This window comes from Carlito syrichta, unplaced genomic scaffold (genome assembly GCF_000164805.1).
Source record: "Carlito syrichta isolate Samal-C Ts95f unplaced genomic scaffold, Tarsius_syrichta-2.0.1 Scaffold312267, whole genome shotgun sequence".
Taxonomy (NCBI): Eukaryota; Metazoa; Chordata; class Mammalia; order Primates; family Tarsiidae; genus Carlito; species Carlito syrichta.
Window position 1 is genome coordinate 720665 of NW_007256363.1, and position 22397 is coordinate 743061.

The window sequence follows — 22397 nt, forward strand, 5'->3', positions numbered from 1 at the left end:
GGGTATTCAATAAATAATGCTCAAGTGAATTGACAGGCATTTCCACTTGGATAAATCCCTCTAAAAAACACCTCCAAAATGCACTATCATTTTGCCCAGACTTCTGAGTCTCACTGAGGAAGGTGGAAACCCAGTGATGTTTATGACCCTTCTCTTCCCTTCAGACACTTCTGCCTCCGTATTTTCTGTCTCACCTCTCTTCTTATTACACACCTTCATTTTTGTCTCCCATTTCTCAAATCTCCACTCGGTTCCTGTCATCAAGATTAAACTTCTTCAAGCTTTGTTCTTTTCCTGTTTCTCTTCTTCCAGAAAATGTTTGGTTTTCAATGCCATATAGCTGAAGGAACAAGTGCCAGATGCTCAGCTTCCTCATGTTTGGTTTTCCCACCATTTCTTCAGTGAAGGCTCTGTAATGCATTTGCTCATGTGAAGCACTTAGTCCTGCAATTAAGATTGTTATTTTCTAACACTCATAAGGCAACCTCCAACATTGTAAACCATGTGGCCTTGGGGAACCATGGCACCAGTCACTCTGTCCTGCAAAGTCCTTGCTGTGTTGGCCAGAGTTTGGGAAGATTTTCCCATATTTTTACACTGTGTGGGATGGGTTAAGGATTCCTCTAAAACGGGGGAAAGAAAATGTGCAAGATCAGAGTGAGCAAGAGAAGAAACTCACTGTTTCCTGTCCTCTCTTCATCCCACAGAGAGGTGTGCTAGAGCCAGGTGTTTGGTTGGAACCGCTGTGTGGGTTTGCATTTCGGGGGAGGGACTCCACCTCCTATTTGACCTTATTGCATGGCAACCTTAAGTGCAGGAAAATAATCAGACCATTTGCACCAGAAATTTGAAATTGGTGGCAGCTGTTGTAGAAGTTGCCTGAGAACACCAGCTGCTGGTACTTAGGGACTTTGAGGCATTTGTGAAGTTACAGCCACTCCTGCCAGAGGTCTATTAGTAGCTGAATGATGATGCAGTGCCTTCCGCTGAGAGAAAGGGACTAGCTGCCTTCATCCAATTGGCTCATTGTCCAGGAAACATAGGTTGGACATCTGGAGTCACTTTAAGACAGCTGCTCATTGTATCAAGTGCTGTCTGACTGGTGGCAGTCCACTGTCTAACAGGGTGATGTGTGTGTCACAAACCTCATAGCTCAGTGTCCTTAGCTGGACTTTCAGAGTTTCCTTCCTCTGGCCCATATCCCTTTCTGGTGTCATCTCTCATGACTTCTCATTATGAATTCTATGCTACAGCCAAATGGAATACTAAGTGTTCTACATGAGTCCCCTTCCACATTGCCACAATGCCTGGACGTCTGCTGTCCTTTACTCCTGGATGCTTCTCTAGCCTTCTCCTTCCTATCCCCTTCTCCTGTAATGTTCTCTGTCTCTAAGTGTCTCCAGGCATGAATACTTCAAGGTTCAACCCAAAGGTTCTTTCTTGTCTGGGTATTAGCTCATGTTGTACCTCCTCTTCCTCCCCACTTCTCTAAGCTTAATAATACTTCCATGAACTTTTCTCTGAGCCCTTAGGGGAAAAATACTGTTTTTTTCTCTGCTGATTCACCTCCACTATAGTAGTTAACTTTAAATTTGGTATTAACACACACTCACCCTTGTCTAACACATATGCGTTTCTTTTTGCCCCTACTTGATGGCAAGTCCATCCAGAGACACAATCATGTCTTACGTGCCTGGAGCAACTTGCATATTATAGATGTTCAAAGATGGATAATGAATAAATGAAAATATCAGGGCATGAGGTATGTGGGACATGCAAGGGGCAGATTCATATCTTTGCTTTGGCCTGATGAACTGAGTATGTATGTGAGCGAATGGGAGCATCTCTGCCCTTCTTCCTAATACACCCTGCTGTCATACCCTCACACCCTTGCTTACACTCAGAGAGACTCTCAAGATCATTTTCAACCAAAAGAACAAGAAGGCCTGATTCATCATGGTTTAGAAATGGCTTATAGGATAGAATAGGAACCCAAGCCATGCACTTTATGCTTTCAAAACGTATTAGAGTATATATTAAACTGATAAGTTAGCTATCTTCTTGTTTCCATTCCAATTTAACTGAGAAGTGATATAAGAGGAAATAATTATCCCAACTGCAAAGAAATATTCAAGCAAGTCTCAAGATAATATTACTTTTAAAAATAAAGAAAGTGATGTCAATGACATAAAATACAGAAGAAAGATCTGTGAGATTCCTTAATGAGTTCACATTTTTGCCTTCCAGGAGACAGAGCTGCTGGATCTCAGCCTTGTCAAGGATGCAAGATGTGGGCGACACGCCAAAGCTCCCAAGGTAGGAGGCAGTGCATTGTACATGCACCAGATGCTGCCTTGATTGTTTAGTTGTGTCTTGATATCAATTAATTGCCCCAATGAAAAGTTTCTCTGTTGTAGATGTAAAACACAACAGTCAGTACACCCTAAACATTTTCACTTTTATTGAAAAATGGAAACATTGTGGGCAGGAACTTGCTTTATGTCCTCTAATTATATTTTTGATTGGAAAAAAAAGGAATGTCAAAGCTACTGGGTAATTCTAAATGGTTAAAATGTGCTTGGATGATTTGCAGAAATCCTTGAACCTTGTAAGCATATGGGAAATAACCTTTAGAAATGATAAATGGTGAACCTATATAGTTCAAATATTGAGCAATGAAATAATTCCATCCATGAAGCCAAATGGAGTATAGTCTTCATTCTGTGAATGTTGCTAGTGAAGATCAGCATACTTTGGGATCAGTTGAGTGCAAAGTTATTTGCTTTGATTTGAGAAACTTGCTGCAGAAATATTCAAGACGCATTTGCCGTGCGTTTATTTATTGAATATTATTTTGAAATGTTGAATGAAGAACATCTTTTTTTAAACTTAGGCTATCTGATAGGGTATCGTAGCAGGATGTATTGACTTGACATCAAAGTTGAAAACTATTCTTTGTTGTATGTAAAATTTATTACCTTAAATACTTCATTTTGAGCAGAGAGAGTATTGGCAAATAGAGGGGTATAGTTGCCATTTAGAAGCTCATTGTCACTTCTCATAATTGATGCAAAACTAGTCATTTTCTATTTGAGTGTCTTCCTACAAGTTTTATTTTTTCTTTTAAAAGTCAAAGTACTTTCATTGACATCAAAATGATCTGTTGCTTTAGAGACAGAAGAAAAAAAATCACCTCTGTTGATGAAAGATGCCAAACTCTGTAAAATATTTAAGAAGGATTATTCTGAGCCAAATGTGGGTGACCTAAGCCCATGGCACTGTCCCACAAGGTCTGAAAACATGCACCCAAGTTGACTGAATTGCAGCTTGGTTATATATGTATGTATTAGGAAGACGGAAGTTACAAAAACACATAAGTCAATACATATGATGTTTACATTGGTTTGACCAGAGAAGACAAGACATCTCCAAGATGGGGGGCAGGGAGCCTAAAGGCCATAGCTGGATTCAAAGATTTGGTCTTCCTGATGAATTTTGAAATCAATAAAGGAAATGCCACATTGTGATAAAGGGCTTTTATTCTCAAGGTCCTTGAGAATATTCCTTGATACATAGATAAAGCCTCACAGGTGGTTACCCTGAGAGTGAGTAGATATGAAATGTCTAGCTCCTCTATGGATCACCAAAGGGGATCCTATACAGATGCAAATTCCCCCCAAGAGATGGCTTTGTAGGGTCATAAAATATTTTTTATTCCTTTCTTTATCAGTTATGTGATGTTATGACAGCGTCAGGTTGGAAAGTAAAAAAGTAAGCCACGTTGGGTAGAGTTAACTTTAAAAACAAAACAAAACAAAATTGTCTGATGAGACTTTCCAGGCTCCTTTTTTAGGAATTTGGCAGGAAAGGGAAAAAAAGGCAGGGTTTAATCCTACCTGGAATGACTATTCATGAGAGACTTCACAAGGCTGTAGGTGCTAGCAAATTTTTACAGTACAGCAAATGCACAGCTGATGCTGTTTTGCTGAAAGGGTCTAAATGATCTACAGCAAAACATTAAAAAAATTTTGAAAGAAAAATGAAAATTATGTTTAGGAAGGCTTCTATGAGTGTTTCATATAAAACTAGCCCATTATTTACATTCATCTCCCATATGAATTTCACTAGTTTGGCCTTTCAGTGTTGTGCCTGGCTTATCATAATTAATGACTTGTTGATGATTCAAAACTGTTCACAATTTTTAGTGCAGAAAAGAATATATGTATATCTATATATATTTTTCTCCCAACAACATTTCAGCCAAGTTTTATGGGAGCCTATTAGTTTCAAGAACTATATTATAGTGTAGCTATAAAGTTTGTCTTTATTTTTTTAAAGATGTGGGGTACAATTCAGGAGTAGGTTGATAAGTGGTCATTGTACATTGTACAGGTAAAATTTGGATCTCCCTTTTTCACCACTTCCCCTGGTTTGAGATCAGGTACTCTTATTAATGTTATGTGTCCTCCTGGCAGTTTCCCACTATTGCCAATCCCTTTCTTAAAGTATTATGGTAAATGTTCAGGGTCCACTTATGAGTGAGAACATGTGGAACTCAGCTCTCTGTTTCTGTGATAGATCACTGAATGTTATAGACTCTAAATCCATCTAAGTTGCTGCGAAGTTCATAATTTTATCCTTCTTTATGGCTGCGTAATATTTTAACACAAGTTTATTGACCTAACTTAAAATTTCATTATCAATATGGGTTAAAGACTGTTGCCTACACCACATCAGATTCTCCCTTGTCTCCAGGCATTGTAAATCACAGTCAATTCTTCTACCACGTGGAGAGTTTCTTTCAGGTTTGAATCTGCCTCTTGTATTACAGTGCACAGCTTGCTTCTCAGTTAAGTGTTTTGTTTATGGATGAGATTTGATAACTGTCTACTGAATATTGACAAATAAGCAGAAGTAGGCTCTGGGCTATGCTCAGCTGATAAACCACTGTTAGGTCCTACATTGCATCTCTTGAGGATGGATTCTTTTATATTCAGAATACTCTGACTTTGCCTGTTTTTGCTGTCAACTCTTTCTTTGAGAGACCAATTGTTTTCTCTGTGAATTACCAATGCTCCTGGCTTGCTTGTCCTCCTTTCTATTTCTTGCTTATGTTTAAGAACTTCACTCTAATACTATTGAAGCTTAGTTTTGTTGAATATTGTCTATGTGGATTTTCTGACTCAGAGTTCTTCCTTACTGGCTAAATGGTGATAGTAATATTGATGATCATAAGAAGTACTTCAAATGATTTCTATAAGGATTAAATGAAATAATTCATAAGCAAACCTTTAGCAGAGGAGTTCTCAAATTTAACTGCTTATGAAGTCACCTGAGAAGCTTTAAAAAATGCTGAGACCTGCTTTCTACTCCCAGACATTTTGTTGCCATAAAAATCAAATTGATACAGGTGTGGCGTGAACTATAGAGTTCTGAAAAACAAATTTGCATCAAAATTGGACACCACTTTCTTAACTTATTGCTGATATATGAAAGTCACTAAATGTTGGTCACTATTGTTGGCCAATCTTATACAATAATTTGTTATTTTTGTTATAATGAAACATTTCAAGTCAAATTTGCAGAAAGACACTTTTTATTCCACTGAATTTCAAAAAGTTTATATTATCAAGAGGGCTCAGAGAAGGACCTTGGCTGAAAGGGGCTTTGTGGATCAATAGGCAAGAAAAAAGTAGATATTAATAGCAGTTTAAAAATCTTCAAGTAACCAAAGAAAACTCCAGCTCAAACTGGATAAATGAAAAGATAATTTATTTTAAATGATTGGAATATATTGAAAATTTCAGTGGAAGTGCTAGGTTCGGATGAAGTCTCATTCAGTTGCTCAATGAATGTCACCAAGGATGAGACACCTTTTTTCACTGCTCTGTCTTCCAAGGTGCTGTAAAGGGTTTCATTTTGTTCTGAGGTTCTTCATGATGGCCACCCTCTGCACACACCCAGGCAACTCCTGGCTTCTCTGCATAGCAGCAGTTCTATAAGGTGTGTGCCAAAAGAGAGACTATCTGTCCACTAGAATATTCCAGAATGATTACAGTATAACTACCTTGTAGAAGAGGGCATATGGCCTGGAAGAGAAAATGTAAATAGACACGTAAGTTGGCTGGAACAAAATCAGCACATAGAGTAGAAGATTAAAAAGTATAAATGTACTAGTATGAAGTAGTAAAGAAAGCTTGAAACCTGGGATAGAAAGGCAATGTAACTTGAGGACAGATTGAACACAAGACTTTCTGTGGGGGCTTGTAGATCATAAAGGGAGGGAGAACATTTGTGGAGCAGATATTTAGCAAAATACCCAGGCACCCCGCAAATATTTATCTGTGTATTCATATGATTTTTGTTTTTTACAGCATCTCATTACGTACACATTCAGGATCTAGTTGAAAATGAACTGTTTTCTGTGCCTGCTGTGATTTGAAATAACATTTATAGGAAATGGAAAAGCTTCCATGTGTTGCCCTGTTGATGAATTTAAATGTCAGCTGCCTACACAACACATATACTTCCAGATCTGCTTTTCTGTATATAACCTTTGTTCAAGTTGTCGGTTTTGAAATTTCTCATTGGAGAGAAATTGGGAGATTTTTATCCAAACATAAAAAACCAAAAGATAAAAAACATCCTTATCCTTTGAAATCTAAAATTTTCTTATTTTTTCTTACTTGTTCTCTTTCTTCCACCCTCCCACCCCCCAAGGTTTACAAAGAGCATGTTAAGGCAATGTGCTGTGGTCTAGATAACTTGTCTATGCTATATACATGTATTTTCTGAATCATTTCAAAGGCATCTTTCATTTAATAAAGAGTGTTTATCACTGTGACTTTTGATCTGTTAGTAGTTTGTGACCCAGTAGATCAATCTAGTGACTTATGTGCAGCATGAATAAATAACATTGCCTTGACCAGAGTGGAAAATATCAGTGTGTTGTGCAGAGCAAGTTTTTTTTTTTTTTGACACTTTTCTCATATATGTGAGTGTATATTCTGGGCTACAAAACAAAGTGTAATTTTTACTTTGGGCCATATCAGAAAGGTTTAAAAAAATGCAGCTGAAAAAGATTATTTCTTCATCCTCAAGATTCTTAGGAAGTATTGAGTCCTTATGCACATGGAAAAGTAGATGAAACCAAGACAGTAGAGATACAGGCTCAGGTGTCAGCTCTGCAATAAAGGAGCTTAAGGAGGTTGTGCCTTCTGCCTGCACCGCTACTTCCCCATCTGTGAAATGGGAATATAGAGTATGTGGTTTTAGGTGTATAAGCTCAGTTGGTCCTTGATTCCAGCTTTAAAATCGGGAAATTAACCAACCAATGCTCTCTACCTTACAGATTCTAAACTGATATTGGACAAGTTTATATCATCTAAAACTTCTTACCTAGGTCATGGCAAGCCAGGTAAACTTAAAACAAAAAGTCACACATAATCTAGCCAGTTTAAGGTGCTATGCAAACAAAAAGGGACTAAAGATTTATGTCACATTTTGCATGTTGCTTCTGGAAAGGAATTCTAGGATTGCTTTTGGACTCCACAGCGAGTGACTTCATGGTTAAAAGATTCTCCCAATTTTAGTACATGAAGCTATGTACTGTTGACATCCAACTCTCAATGATGCGTGTGGCAGTATCATCGAAAAATATTATTTTAGATTTACTTTCAAACGGTTTCATGCAAAGGAAACTGCTTCACAATCAGTTCATTCTCTTGATAAGAGGCAGTACTTTCAGATATGTAATGTTAATTTTAATAAAGATTATCTGTAAATTTTGAAGTCACAGTTAAATTCTAGGTGGTATATAGTATTACCAAAATCACATAAGGTAGATTAGAGTAAAATTAAATTTCAAAATTAATTAGGGCTTTTACTAATCTCTATATAAAAGTGATGGCTTTTTAACTGCATTTGCTATTGATTGGGCAAATATTTATTGAGTGACTGTATCTGCCAAGCACTGTTATAGCATCTGGAAAACAGCAACAACAAAAAAAGGTAAAAAAACTCTGCTCTTATATAGCATTCTATTTAGGAGTAAGGAAGTGATGGTACTGGTAAACTGGGTCTTATAAAAGAAAAGAAACCCCAGATTTGTTGTTTGCCGATTTCCTTTGGGTTACTGTTTCCACTCTGGCAAATTTCAAGCCACCAGCCAGATATCAATGAATAAAATGGAAAGCAATGTACACTATGATCACTGGCCCGGCACCTCACTGGGTGGGAGAAGCAGATAACAGATGAGTCTCAGTGAGAAGGGATAGAAGCCCTAGACCTTGACTGAAGGAGAGGCTTGCTGCTTTATAAAGCCTTAGGAAAGTAAAATCTCTTAATGGGATGTGTCCATATGAGTAGAGACATGAATTTAATAAGCGAGAGCATTCTTCCTTGTAAAAGGTACAGCAAGAGCAAAGACCCTGAGGTGAATATATACATGACATGGTTCAGGAATAGAAGGATGTGGCTACAGTGGACTACAGGCCTCTAGGCCATGATAATGACTTGGGCTTTTTTCCCAGTACAAGTGGGGAGGCATCTGAAGGTTCTTAGCCAAGTATTGACAAGATCTGAGCTTTTGAAAGCATCACTGGTGGCTGTTGAGAATGGACTATAGAAGACAAAATAAGCAAAATAAGCAACTGAATGGTGGTTGTAAACATCCTGGGGTGATGTTGGTGATTTTTGACAGAATCTGAATATGTTTTGAAGAAAGACACACAACGTTTGGTAATATGGATGTGATATATGAGAAAAAGAAAGAATTCAAGAACAACTATTAGTGTTTGACCTGGAAAATTGGTAGAGTTGAATCATCATGTCCTGAGATGGGTAGGAAGAAAGGAGCACATTTAAACAGAAAAATTCAGAGTTAATCTGTGTATATTTAATAGGAGAGATGCCTGTTAGACTTCTACCTGATGATGTCAAGACAGTTGGAGACACAAGTCTGGAGTTCTAGGAAGATGTTGGCACTGGAAATGTAACTTTTGGCATTTAAAACTATGGGCATATGTTTATACTATATTGTAGTCTATCAAGGGTCCAATAGTATTATGTGTAAAAAAATTATATATCTTAATTAAAAAATACTTAATGCTGAAAAATGCTAATGATCATCTGAGCCTTCAGCAAGTCATAATCTTTTTGCTGGAGGAGGGTCTTTCCTCAGTGTTGATGGCTGCTGACTGATCAGGGTAGTGGTTGCTGAAAATTGGGGTGGTTTGTGGCAGTTTATTAAATAAGACAACAATAAACTGCCACATGAATTGACTCCGCCTTGCATGAAAGATTTCTCTGTAACATGCAATGCTATTTTATAGCATTTTACTCATAGTAGAACTTTGCAAAATTGAAATCAACTCTCTCAAACCCTGTTGCTTTTTTGTCAACTAAGTTTAAATAATATTCTTAATCCTTTTTTTTTTTTTTTTGTCATTCGAACAATGTTCAGAGAATCAGGAGTAGATTCCATCTGGACAAACCACTCTCTTTGTTTATCCATAGGATATAACTCCTCATTCATTAGTTTTATTGTGATATTGCAGCAATTCATTCAGCTACTCAGCTCCAATAATTCTTGTTTTCTTGCTATTTTCACATTTGTAGTGACTTCCTCAACTGAGGACTTGAACCTCTTAAAGTCATCCATGAGAGCTGGAATCAACTTAATGCTGATATTTTAGCAATAATATTATATTAATGTTAATATTTTGTTAATGTTGATATTTTGACCTGCTCCCACAAATCACAAATGTTTTCAATGGCATCTAGCATGGGAATCCTTTCTGGAAAATTTTCTCTTTTTTCTGCCCATATTCTTCTAAGAAATCCCTCTATATAGTAGTTATACCTTCACAAAATATATTTCTTGAATAATAAGACATGAAAATCAAAATTAGACCGGGCTCAGTGACTCAGCCTGTAATTCCAGCACTTTGGGAGGCCAAGGCTAGTGGATTGCCTAAGCCCGTGAGTTCGACACCAGCCCAGGCAACTTGGCAGGACCTTGTCTCTATAATAAATAAAAAATTAGCCAGGTATGGTAGCGCATGCCTGTAGTTCCAGCTACTTGGAAGGCTGAGGCGGAAGGATTGCCAGAGCCCAGCAGGTTGAGGCTATGGTGGCTGGGAGCATGCCACTACACTCCAGCCTGAGAGACAGAGTGAGACTCCAACCCCTCAAAAAAAATAGTTTAAAAAAAAAAAGAAAATCAAAATTGATCCATAGGCTGCCAAACATATGTTGTGTTAGCAAGTGTGAAAAGAACATTACTCTTCTTGTACATCACCTTCAGAGCTCTTGGGTGACCAGGTACATTGTTACTGAGCAGTAATATTTTTGAAAGAATCTTTTTTTCCTCAGTGTAGGTCTCAACAGTAAGTTTAAAATATTCAGCAAACCATGTTGTAAACAGATGTGCCATGTTCCAGGCTTTGTTGTTCTATTTATAGAACACAGGCAGAGTAGATTTAAGATAATTCTTAAGGGCCCTGGGATTTTCAGAAAGGCAAATTGTACATTGATTTCAACTTAAAGTCACCAGCTGCATTAACTCCTAACAAAAGAGTCAGCCTGTCCTTTGAAGCTTGGAAGTCATGCCTTTACTTCTCTCTAGCTATGAAAGTCATAAATGGCATCCTCCAATAAAAGGTTGTTTTGTCAACATTGCAAATCTGTTGTTTAGTGTAGCCACCTTCATCAATGATCCCAGGTAGATCTTCTGGATAACTTGCTGCTTGCTACTTCACCTTTTGCTTTTATGATATGGAGGTTGCTTCTTTTCTTTTCTCATGAACCAACCTCGGCTAGCTTTAAACTTTTATTTTACAGCTTCTTCACTCCCAATGGTCATAGGAGTGAAGAGAACTAGGGTCTTGCTCTGAATTAGGCTTTGGCTTAAGGGATGTTATAGCTGGTTTACTATTTTATCCAGAACACTAAAACTTCAACCATATCACCTATAAGGCTGTTTTGCTTTCTTATCATTTGTAGTAGGACTTTTAATTTCCTTCAAGATCTCTTCCTTTACATTCACAACCTGGTTAACTCTATGGTACAAAAGGCCTAGCTTTCAGCCTACCTCAGTTTTCAAACTGCTTTTCTTACTAAGCTAACCCTTTCTAGTTTTGATTTAAAGTAAGAGACGTGCAGCTCTTTCTTTTACTTAAAGACTTAGGGACTGTTATAGTGTTATTAATTGGCTTAATTTCAATATTGTTGTGTCTCCAGGATTAAGGCCTGAGAAAAGGGAGAAAGACAGGGAAAGGGCTGGTCAGTGGAGCAGTCAGAATACACACATTTATCAACTAAGCACCATCTTATATAAACATGGTTCATGATGCCCCTTAAACAATTACAGTAGTGACATAAAAGATCATTGACCACAGATCACCATAACAGATAAAATAATAATGAAAACATTTGAACTATTATGAGAATTACCAAAACGTGACCCAGAGACACAAAATAAGCAAATGCTGCTGGGAAAATGGTCTCAATAGACTTGTTCAACACAGGATTGCCATAACCCTTCAATCTGTAAAAAATACAATATCTACAAAGTACAGTAAAGCAAGTGCAAGAAAACGAGACTTGCTTGTACCTCTACTAGTCAATTCATAGAGATAGAAAGTAGAATGGACCCAGGTGCTGGGGTTGAGGACATGGGGGAGTTTAATGGGTCCAGAGTCTCAGTTTTAGAAGATGAGTAAGTTTAGAGATGGATGGTGGTGACAGTTGAATCAATGTGAATCTACTAATTGCCACTGAATTGTCAACTTAACAATGGAAAATCTTATGTATATTTTACAACAATTAAACAAAAAAGAGAGCCAGTGAGGAGGGAGAAGAAGCACCAGAGAGCATATCCTATACACCTAAACAGTATTTTAAGAAGGAAGGAGTTGAATGATGAATTCAGGTCAAATGGTAAATTTTCTTCTAGTCTTTTTTTTTTTTTCTACTGAGATGTTACTTTTGCACATTTGTAATTTTACTGACAATACCATTTTCCATATGCTTTATTATTTTTTTTCCTTATGTCAGGAGCATTTCCTGCTAATATTCAGAATAGGCTATTTATTTAAGGGCTGTCAAATCTCAAATAACTCATCATAGAATCTGGATGCCAATATGTAAATCTCATAATGAGCTGTTATTTGGATGTTATACAACAGTGGTTTCAATGAATCATCCATGAGGCCTGGGGTTGAAATGAGCACTTTATTCCTTGTCCCCTTTTGCTGATAATAAGCCATTTCCCTAACTTTGTACTGATCTCACCATTGTGCGAAGCCACAGTCATAAAACTTGATGTAGACATTTGAGGTTAAGGCAAGAGGAAGAAAACTCTTTATACAACAAAATAAAGGTTTCTCCCTTTTTCACATGATTGCTTAGGAGATCAACCTTTGGCCCGTATTCTTGGCTCCAACTATTTCTTAATTTGCCTAACATGCCTCAATAGTATTTTGGTTTGTTTTTTTGTTTTGTCATTCTGTTTCTATAAATGTGTGTTTATTTACATCTTTACTAAATGCAGCAAAATAGGGCTAAAAATTTACAGAATGATCAGTATGTGTGTATGTGTGTTTGTGTGTGATGTTTTTGACAGCTATTCACATTTATCTTTAGATGTAAATTATATGGCATAGTTCCTTTTTTATGTTCATTAGGTTCCATAGATGTCAGTGGTTTCCTTGGAAACAAAAACCTTTATATAACTAGTCGGAGATTTGGTAGGAGAAATATCAGGATGCTGGCAGGGGCTCAGGGGGTGGTTAAGGAATGGTTCCCTTGGTAGATGTTTACATTTAAAACTCTCCTGGCTTTTCTCCCTGCCCCTCACCCTTATGGTCATTCAATAGAAAACAAGAGGAGAGTTTTTAAAGCAACCGTTAAGGTATAGATTATCTTCTCCAAGTAGACACTGTTTACTTTTGTTGTTGTTGTTCTTAAGCAATTACAGATATGCTAAGTCTTTTCTGGGATGTTGGCCCAATTTCCCAAATTTAAGAAGAGGTTGATATCTCTCTTATCAACAGTTTCATTTGTGCATTTGAGCAATGCCTACATTGTTCAGTATATGTGTATGTCCATCTGTAAAACACAGTGAACTGAATATATGTGTGGTTGAATCAAGAGTCTATGTTGTTTATAATAGGAAACATCTGCCTTATTACCCTACTGTCAAAGGGTTCAAAAGGACTTTGAAGGGCTGTGGAGGAGATAAGGAGGAGACCACAGTTCTGCTAAAGGGTAATAGATAATAGTGGGTGAAAGACTTGAGAGCCAAGAGCATTTTCATTGTGGCCCAGATTGAACCTCTTGATGAAGACAGAATTAGTAACATAAGACCAAACCCCAGGTCTTTTCCGAAGGTTGTGATTCATTTTATCATTGTTTCTATCTGGTGTACTTTCAATCTAAATGCAATTTATTCCACATGCAATGGTACAGAGTTGCATTTTGGAAACATTGCTCAATTTTAATTCTTTCAAATGCAATAATACGCCATCTTGTGGATATAACTGATATGAAGTTCTTCAATTCTACAAAGTGAACCAGAGTTTTCAATCATAAGTTCTAGTGTAGAGATATGAGAGGCACTTGGGGAAATTTTAAAATCTTGGTGTGCAGGCCACACCCAGATCAATTAAATTAAAATGTCTGATGTGGAGCTCAAACACTGATATTCTATTTAAAGTTCCCCAGATAGGCCAATGTTCAGCCAAGTTTCAGAACCATTCCTCTAAGTAAAAAGAGTACCAGCTTAAGTGGATGGTTTCCCTTTTTTAAAATAGGGATTTTATGCAGAAAAGCATCGAGAGTTTTCTTATAAAATTTGCTTGTCAAAAGGACTACTTTTCAGTCTAGTCTTCTTTTAACTTGACTGTTAAACTCAATATAGATAGTATTCCATAGCAATTGTATTAGTCTTCTATGGATGCTAACAAAATACCACAGACTGGGTGGCTTAAACAACAGAAATCTATTTTCTCTCAATTCTGGAGGCAAGAAGTCTGTAGACAGGGTTGTTTTCCTTGGAGGCTTTTTTCCTCACCTGTCTTCTCCCTGTATTTTCACATGATCCTCCCTCTGTATCTATCTATGTCCTAATTTCCTCTGCCAATAAGGAACAAGTCATACTGGATCAGAGCCCATCTTAATGAACTTAACATAACTTAATTACCTCTTTAAAGCACTGTCCCTAACACAGTTACATTCTAAGGAATTGGACTTCAACATAAAAATTTTGGAGAGACACAATTCAACCTGTAACAGTATTTCCTCATCACATTATAAAGCCAAGTTTACGATTTACTTATTTATAAGGAGTAGCACTGTAAGATAATTTCACTATTGATTTAATATAGATAAGTAGATTTCTTTATAATCAATACAACTGTCAACATGGATAGAACTTTGTAGTCAAAATCATTACAGAAATAGACATGATTGCTTTTGCAAAGTGACTTCATTGCAGAATATGTTGTTTTCATATCATTAACACTCATTTTTGTATGCCACCAAGCATCCAGCAAGTGTATTTGTACATTGTTAGTTCTCATGAGAGTGTGTCATTAAGGGCATAAGGCCTTGGGTCAGACAATCAAGCCCAAAGCCAGGTACAAGTTATATAACCCATCAAGTTATATCATACCTCTGAGACTTAGTTTTCCCATCTGAATTATAGGACTAATCTCCATATTTATCTCATCCAGTTATTGTAAGCACTCAATGATAAAATGTATGTAAAGTTCCTAGTACAATTGTTATATCCATTGCGCTAAATGCACTTTAGCTATCATTATTAATGAAGCTTATAAAATAAATACACTGTATAACTGATGCTGATGTGATGTGGTAGGCAAAAGCAAGTTCAAGTTGCATAATTTACCTATTTATGGTAGAAGCCAGTGTACTATTCTGAATTGCTCATCACTGAGAGATTGATATTTTGTAGTTCTGGTATTTTAACCTACCTATGGAAGTCTAACTTTTACATATTAACTATAGAAAAAGGAACCTGACACATATTTATCTTTATATCCAAACATTGTACCGCCAGAGAACTAGCACAGCAATGCTGTTATACTAAGACTTACAGTTCTTATTTAGAAAACCATCTAGATTTGTCAACAGTTGAATTGATTTTTCCAACAATCAAAATAATTTTAGAACAATTTACTTTCAGTTAAGAACATGTTGGTATCTTTTTCTGCGCTATGAAGCCATTGAAGCAAAGTCTGAAGCACTGTTTGAAATGGAATAACAAAGTTTGGGGTCCGAGAGACCCAGATTCAAATCACAGTGCACATATTAGCTGAGAGACTTCAGGAAGTTTTCTCAGTTTCTCTGAGTATGATATTACCCACTGGATGAAATTGTCTGGCTAGTAATAAGACACAAATCACAATATTTGCTACACTTTGGGACCTCATTCTTTGCTACGTACCTTCCTATCTGCCTTAAGTTCACTTTTGGGTTTATTATTCTTAGTGTTCACGAGATTTATAAATGGTTAAGCATGTATGCTACTTGAACTACCTCCATTTTGGAGATTAGGCTATGGAGTAATTTGGCATGTCATTTAACACATGGGAAAATAATGGGCTCTCATTTGACATGGGATTTAACAAAGGAAAAAGCTTAAAATGGGAAATTCTCTGAAAATGGGGGGCATATCATCACAATGCCTTTTCACCCTCAGGACTTACAATAGACTGGGCACTGTACTCGTTTTCAGGACACCAGCATGCTGTAGTTGAATTATTGGTGACCCCTACAAAATTCATGATGAGACTTGATCTCCAATGCAATAGTATTAAAAGTTCAGACTTTGGGAGGTGATTTGGTCAGAGGGTCCTCCCTTATGAATGATATTAAGACCCTTAAAAAAAAAGGTTTCACACAATGTCTGGTTCTTTTTGTTCTTCCTCCTTTACCACATTGTCCAAGGTGCCATTTTGAAACACAGAGAAGCCCTCTCTGGATGCCAAGCCCAACTGCACCTTGATTTTGAACTTTCCAGTTCCCAGAAATGTGAAAAATAAATTGATATTGTTTGTAAACATTGCCTAATGTCCAGTATTTTGATATAGAAGTATTTTTATGGCAGCACAAACAGACTAAGATATTGGATTTTAATTTGGGCTCTGCAGCTGGTGGAATGACCTTGGTAGCATTGGTAGCATCATGTTATCTTTCAGATACCTTGCTTTCCTCATCATAAAATGAAGGAGATGAGCAGGAAGATCTCTAGGGATGGAAGGGAATATTTCTATCCTTCACAGAGCAATTGTGAGTATTAAATTATGTACATATCTCAAATGGATTTGCCAACCTTAATGTGTGAGATAGTAATATTAATTTGTGAGGCAGCTTGGTAGGGTAGGAGGAATTTAAGAGATATACTAGCATATTCTGAGAAGTTAATTTCTTATTATCTTTCAATGAGAAATGGCTGAAAGTTCTTAAATTCCTTCCATTTACTATGAAAACACAAAACTTGACATCACAGCTTTTGGATGTGATACCTGAGAAATAATAGGTATTTTCATGGATAAAGAATTCTTTCACCATGGTTTTTTCTTTCCTGAAAATGAGCACAGCTAGCATTTTTAGCTGCCTAAATGGAAATTTCAAGTACCTGAAGAAATAGAATTAAAAAGCAAATTGTAAAAAGTGGCAATTAAGAGTCAAAATAGGCCGAACTCAGTGGCTCAGCCTGTTATCCCAGCACTTTGGAGGCCTAGGTGAATGGATTGCCTGAGCCTGCGGGTTCGAGACCCACCCGGGCAACTTGGCAAGACCTCAGCTCTACAATAAATCAAAAATTAGCTGGATGTGGTAGTGCGCGCCTGTAGTTCTGGCTACTTGGAAGACTGAGGCAGAAGGATCACCAGAGCCCTCCAGGTAGAAGCTGCAGTGGCCAGGCGCATGCCACTACACTCCAGTCTAGGCGACAGAGTGAGACTCCAACTCAAAAAAGAATCAGAATAAAGTAGTGAAATGCTTTCTATTTGACAGATTTTTATTAATGACAGAAATAAAGTTTTCCAGAACTACTGAAATTAATGAACATAGAGATTTCAAGGAGATAGAATAACCTAACTAATTAAACAATATTATTTGTTGGTATTTAAGTGTGAAACAGGATCACTGGGACTAACAGATCAGAAAATTTTATTCACACACCTAATATATTTTCTCTATGCCTTGTGGTAATTCTGCACTCAGATGCTACTTGATTTTTAAATTTATACTTAAGCTTCACTTATTTCAAGACATGCCAGTGGGATTGGGAGAAGAATTTGCTCATCATTGTTGGCCATGAATGAGTATAACTGGGAATGATCATTGTACCTTTTACTTCTGAGAGTGAGAATACTTTTTAAGACCCAGAAGAAATCAGTGTTTCTCCAAATAAATTCCTTGGAATACTAATAGGAGTTATGAAAGTGTTGTCTGGTTTGGGAAATGCTGAGGGTTCCTTTATTACAGGATTTCTTACAGCCTTCGATATGTTGAACATGATTGGGGTCATTTTTGTTTTTGAACTATGGGCCTTTTTGTCAGAAGCATCTCACAAGATTAATATACTGAATTCACATTAGTAAATGTTCTGATAATTGATCTGATAGCTGGTTATTATAATGTTAATCACACTCCATATGGGGACTGGGACACCAGTTTAGAAGTGATATTTGTCCTCACAATGCTGCCAATACCTAGTTAAAGAGGTTTGAAGATCAAGTTCTTAGGTGATCTAGACCAGAAAAGTTTTCCTCAAATCTCTTGATAATATACAGTTGGATTTCCTCTTGTATTATATCATGAATTTCTTTTTTATTTTAAATTTTATTAGCATTTATTATAAACTTTAATGCACCTATTTGCTTTTCAAATTGAGACCTTGGTTGATGACATAAAGCCATTAGCATTGCAAACATATTACTCAAAACACAACAGTTCCATTTATTTCTACAGTGCCTGTAATCTAGTTTGTCATTTAGGCAAGCCTACTGTTTGGTATACCACAGATAATTATTCCTGGAGATCACTTTTCTAATCACAACTTATCTGTTTTATAAAATTGATACCACATGACCTTTTCAGAAGAATGTTAAATCAAAGTAAATCCTGAATTGAGATTAGGATGAAAGTATGCAGAAATTACTTGGTGAACCATCACTTTTAAAAGCCATGGCTTCTTCCTTGTTCCTGCTATGTGTGAGTGTGTGTGTGTATGTGTATATGTGTGTGTGCGCATAAAGAATAGTCTGATTGATTCTCTGGTTTAGGTGATTTGATACCTTGAAAAGTGAAGCTTTGGTCAGTGACATGTATCCTCACCTTGCAGGGACAGCAGTAGTTAAGAGGCTCCACCAGTATTACCTGTGTGAGTACAGCCAAGCCCCTTAACTACATCATATGTCTTGATTTTTCTCATTCAAAAAAATAAAGCAAATAATACTATTGCTTAGAGTTGTTATGAAAATGAAAGTCCATAGCATATGTTTCGTAGTAAGGGCCCTTTAAGCGATAGCTATTGTTATTCTTAAAACTACGTCATTAGTATATGTGTTTAATAGACGAAGTTGTGTCATTATTGGACAAATTAGATTCTTTGTAGCATCAGCCACATTCTCAATTTGTTTCCTTTAGACATTTGCATTTGCTATCTATATTATGTAGGCTTCTATCTGGCAAGATTTTCACTTTTAATGATATATTTAACAATATATTTTTAGAAAGTTTTGTTCACTATTTGTATTTGTAAAATAATAAATCAATGTTTAAATTTTACATTAAATAGTTCCTTCCTAGGACATTTCAAGATCTGTAATATCTGGTTAAAAATTTTTTGTCAGAAATAATTTTTATTTTTATGAATGTCAATTGAAAAGTTACTTTCTTTAGTTGAGATGAAATAAGTCACTTTGTGTCTCCATGAATTGCATTTTATTTTATTCTTACAGTTCCCTACAGTAAATTTAGCAGGAGTTTTCAAAAGTTTCATGGGTTGAGGCACATACAAATGATCTGGGAAATTAAATAGCTATTGGCTTTATTATTTTTGCCATAGATAAATCTCTACTTTCTAAAACAGAAATTAATGAGAGATTTATTTTATTTTATGGGTTTCTGAAGCACGCTTCTGTATTAATCAATATCCTTGAAATTTTGTTTGAAGATTACTTAGAAAGCATTGTCTATATAGGATTACTTATAAATATGGATGCCAGATGAAAATATAAATGAAATTAATTTGCAACCTTTTAGGTTAGTTCTGTTCTACACATCTACCAAAGAATGTGGGATGACTGATTAAGAAAATTAAATTTTATGTTTTTACAATTTTATTATCAACGAATAATGCTTTCAAATAAATCATACATACGTTTAAAATAAGTTCTTAGACTACCTAAAATTAAAAAATGGATGATTGATTGGGATATTTCACATGAGAGTTAGTGACTTATAGAACTTTCAGGAAAGAATAAATTGTGTAAGTAATAGCAAACTAGACTCGATGTCTAATTTTATGCTTAGCCGCTCAAAATCTTATGGTTTGAGTTGAGAGTTCTTATATCAATTTATTTGAAGGGTATTGTAAAGCATTTGAAATATTATGGAACTGCGACTAGAAACCTGTTTTTTTCCATTTTTGAAAGAAAAACAAAGTAAATTGTTATTCTAAGATGTAAAATATAAAAAATCATAATAGATCGATTATCTGCCCTGTAAATATTTTCTTTCTGATACTTAACTGTGCCTTGTTATTCTAAATTCTTTCAGGTAAATTCTTAGAAGTATCCCAAGTATTTAGAAACTCATCAAGCTTCCTTTAGTCATGTCCCTCAAATGTTCTGCTTTTAATTTATCAATATTCATGCCCAATTTAGGGTTGTAAATTGAGAAACTACAAAGTTGTAAAAGAAAAATACTATATTGAACTGAACTATGACTTCCTTATATAAGATGAGCTTGTTTTAGCTAGGCTCGGGGGCTCAGCCTGTAATGCTGCGCCTTTGGGAGGCTGAGGCGAGTGGATTGCCTGAGCCCGCGGGTTCGAGAACCACCTGGGCAGCGAGACCTCATCTCTACAATAAATCAAAAAATCAGCCGGGCGTGGTAGCGCATGCCTGTAATTCCGGCTACTCGGAAGGCTGAGGCGGAAGGATCGCCGGAGCCCAGCAGGTCGAGGCTGCGGTGGCCGGGAGCGGCCACTGCACTCCAGTCTGGGCGACAGAGTGAGACTCCAACTGAAAAAAAGAAAAAAAAAAGATGAGCTTATTTTTTTGGCATCAAGATGTTAGACAGTCATGTGTCTAACACCATTTAGGTACAGAGGAAGCAAGAAACAGACAGTTCAAAATGTCATCTGACTGTGTTGGTGGCATCTTTGTCCTAACTAATAAGGTATGGCGTTGTTGATTCCAATGCAGAAATTTAAGCTGTGGTGAATTCAAGTTGATTCAAAACATTTCTTTCAACCCTAACAAACATATTGCTTTAATAGCATTAGTTGGTATTAGTTGCATGTGGCAAAAATTTCACGCACTATTAATTCTAGCATTATGTTGGAACACTAGAATTATGCATCCTTGGCACTAAATAAATCCTTTGGCTGTATGTTGAGCAGAGAAAAGCCAATTATTTTAGAAACCAGTCCTGAATTATTGCCTTAATAAAGGCTCAATCTCCAAAACTGGGAAGTTGCACAAAGGGCAGTTAAACAATAAGTTGGAAAGAGTTATGGACCATGTCTTCAATTTTGTCAACATCTGAGTTACTACGAAAAGTTTTTTTGAAAAAAAAAGTGAAACAAATTGGTTTAGTGATTGAATATTTCCAGACATATACAATCATATGTGTTTATTTCCCAAAAGATTAAAGTGTGTTCATCTATGTATTTGCATACATGACTTATTAAAGTGTTTTCGTCTGATCATTGCTTTGTTTAACTCTGTTGTGTCTATGTGGCTCTTTGAGGTATGGACACCATATTTCCTAGACTTCCTCTACCTTGGGAAGGTGAGTCTCCTCTCTGTCTCTCTCTAATTTACTTACTAAGTAAATTACATTTGCCAATCCAAAATAAAATAAAATAAAGTGTTTTTTTCTAACATGATATTGTAAGCATAGTCATGATTCTAAATATTTTTTATATTTATCAGTTTTATGACTGAATAATAGTGCACTGATTTAAAATTGTTAACTACTTACCATCCATTTACTACTGAATAGTTACATAATTTTGATTTTCTTTTTGTTATTAGCTCTGAAGTAAATATCTGTGTTCAGTTAACATTTTTATTATTTGATGTTATTTTCTTAAATTCTCTTCCTAGCAGTGGGATTGCAGATCCAATACATCCATTATTCCAGGGTTCTTGCTTATCTTCTCACCAGTCATTTATGTAGTTCTCTCTTCTCAGAATGGCAATTCTGATTCTTTACTGCACTAATATATTTGCTTCTTTGTCTTAGTCTACACAAAATAATTCTAGAATAAAAATACTGGTGCTACTAATAACGAATCCACAAGAGAAAAATTTAACATCTGTGCAGGTCTTTTTATTCCTTACAGTAGTTCTCATTAAGAATATGTGTTCCAAGATTATTAAAATTATTTTCTATAGATTTGTCATTAATTTTTCTGCAGTTAGATTAATTTACTTATAGTTATATTCATTTTTAGAGATTATAATTCTGTATTCATTTTATTAATTTTGCATTTTAAAAGCGTAAGCTATTTACTGATTCAAAATTCTAATTTATATAAATAATAAGACTCAGAGAGGTCTCACCCCCATTCATATCCCTTTACCCCTATTTTGACCCACCTGGCTGGTTTGTTCTTACCATGTTTCTGTTTGCAAAAATAAGGAAACACATACAAACACATACCCAGCTACCAGGTCCATTTATATCATTTAATAAAAGACTGTCTTTTCCCGGTGATTTGAGATGCCAGTATTTTCAAAATATATATTTTTGAAATTGTCCCTATCTTTCTTGCACAATACTTTCATTATGTGTCTGTTTCATTTACTATAACCTTAATACCACTCCATATAAGTCATGGGAGTGTTTTTCATTCTACACAGCTGCACACTACTCCACTGTATGGAAGTACTGTCATTTTTTTTTCAGTCTCCTGTGGATGAGTACATGAGCTGTTTCCAATTTATGTTATTAAGTATAAGGCTGCAACTAAAAAAAATTATGACCTTTTTTTACATATGTAGAGACCCAGTTTCAGAATAAATTCCTAGTATTGTTTGTTTTGTATCATCGTAGTTTTTTTTTTTTTTGCTTTTATTTTTTTTAACCATTCTCTACTTCTCCCACAATAGATATGAGAATCTTTATTT

General features: G+C 36.0%; 1 protein-coding gene across 1 annotated transcript in view; it reads left to right on the plus strand.

The window, feature by feature from the left end:
• LOC103272357 (1-phosphatidylinositol 4,5-bisphosphate phosphodiesterase beta-1-like) overlaps nucleotides 1–2358 on the plus strand; it is a 235041-nt gene extending 232683 nt beyond the window's left edge. The window contains exon 3 of the mRNA XM_008069873.2: nucleotides 2248–2358. Coding sequence (XP_008068064.2) covers nucleotides 2248–2358 — 111 coding nt within the window. The remainder of the gene's footprint in view (nucleotides 1–2247) is intronic.
• Nucleotides 2359–22397: the final 20039 nt, after the last annotated feature.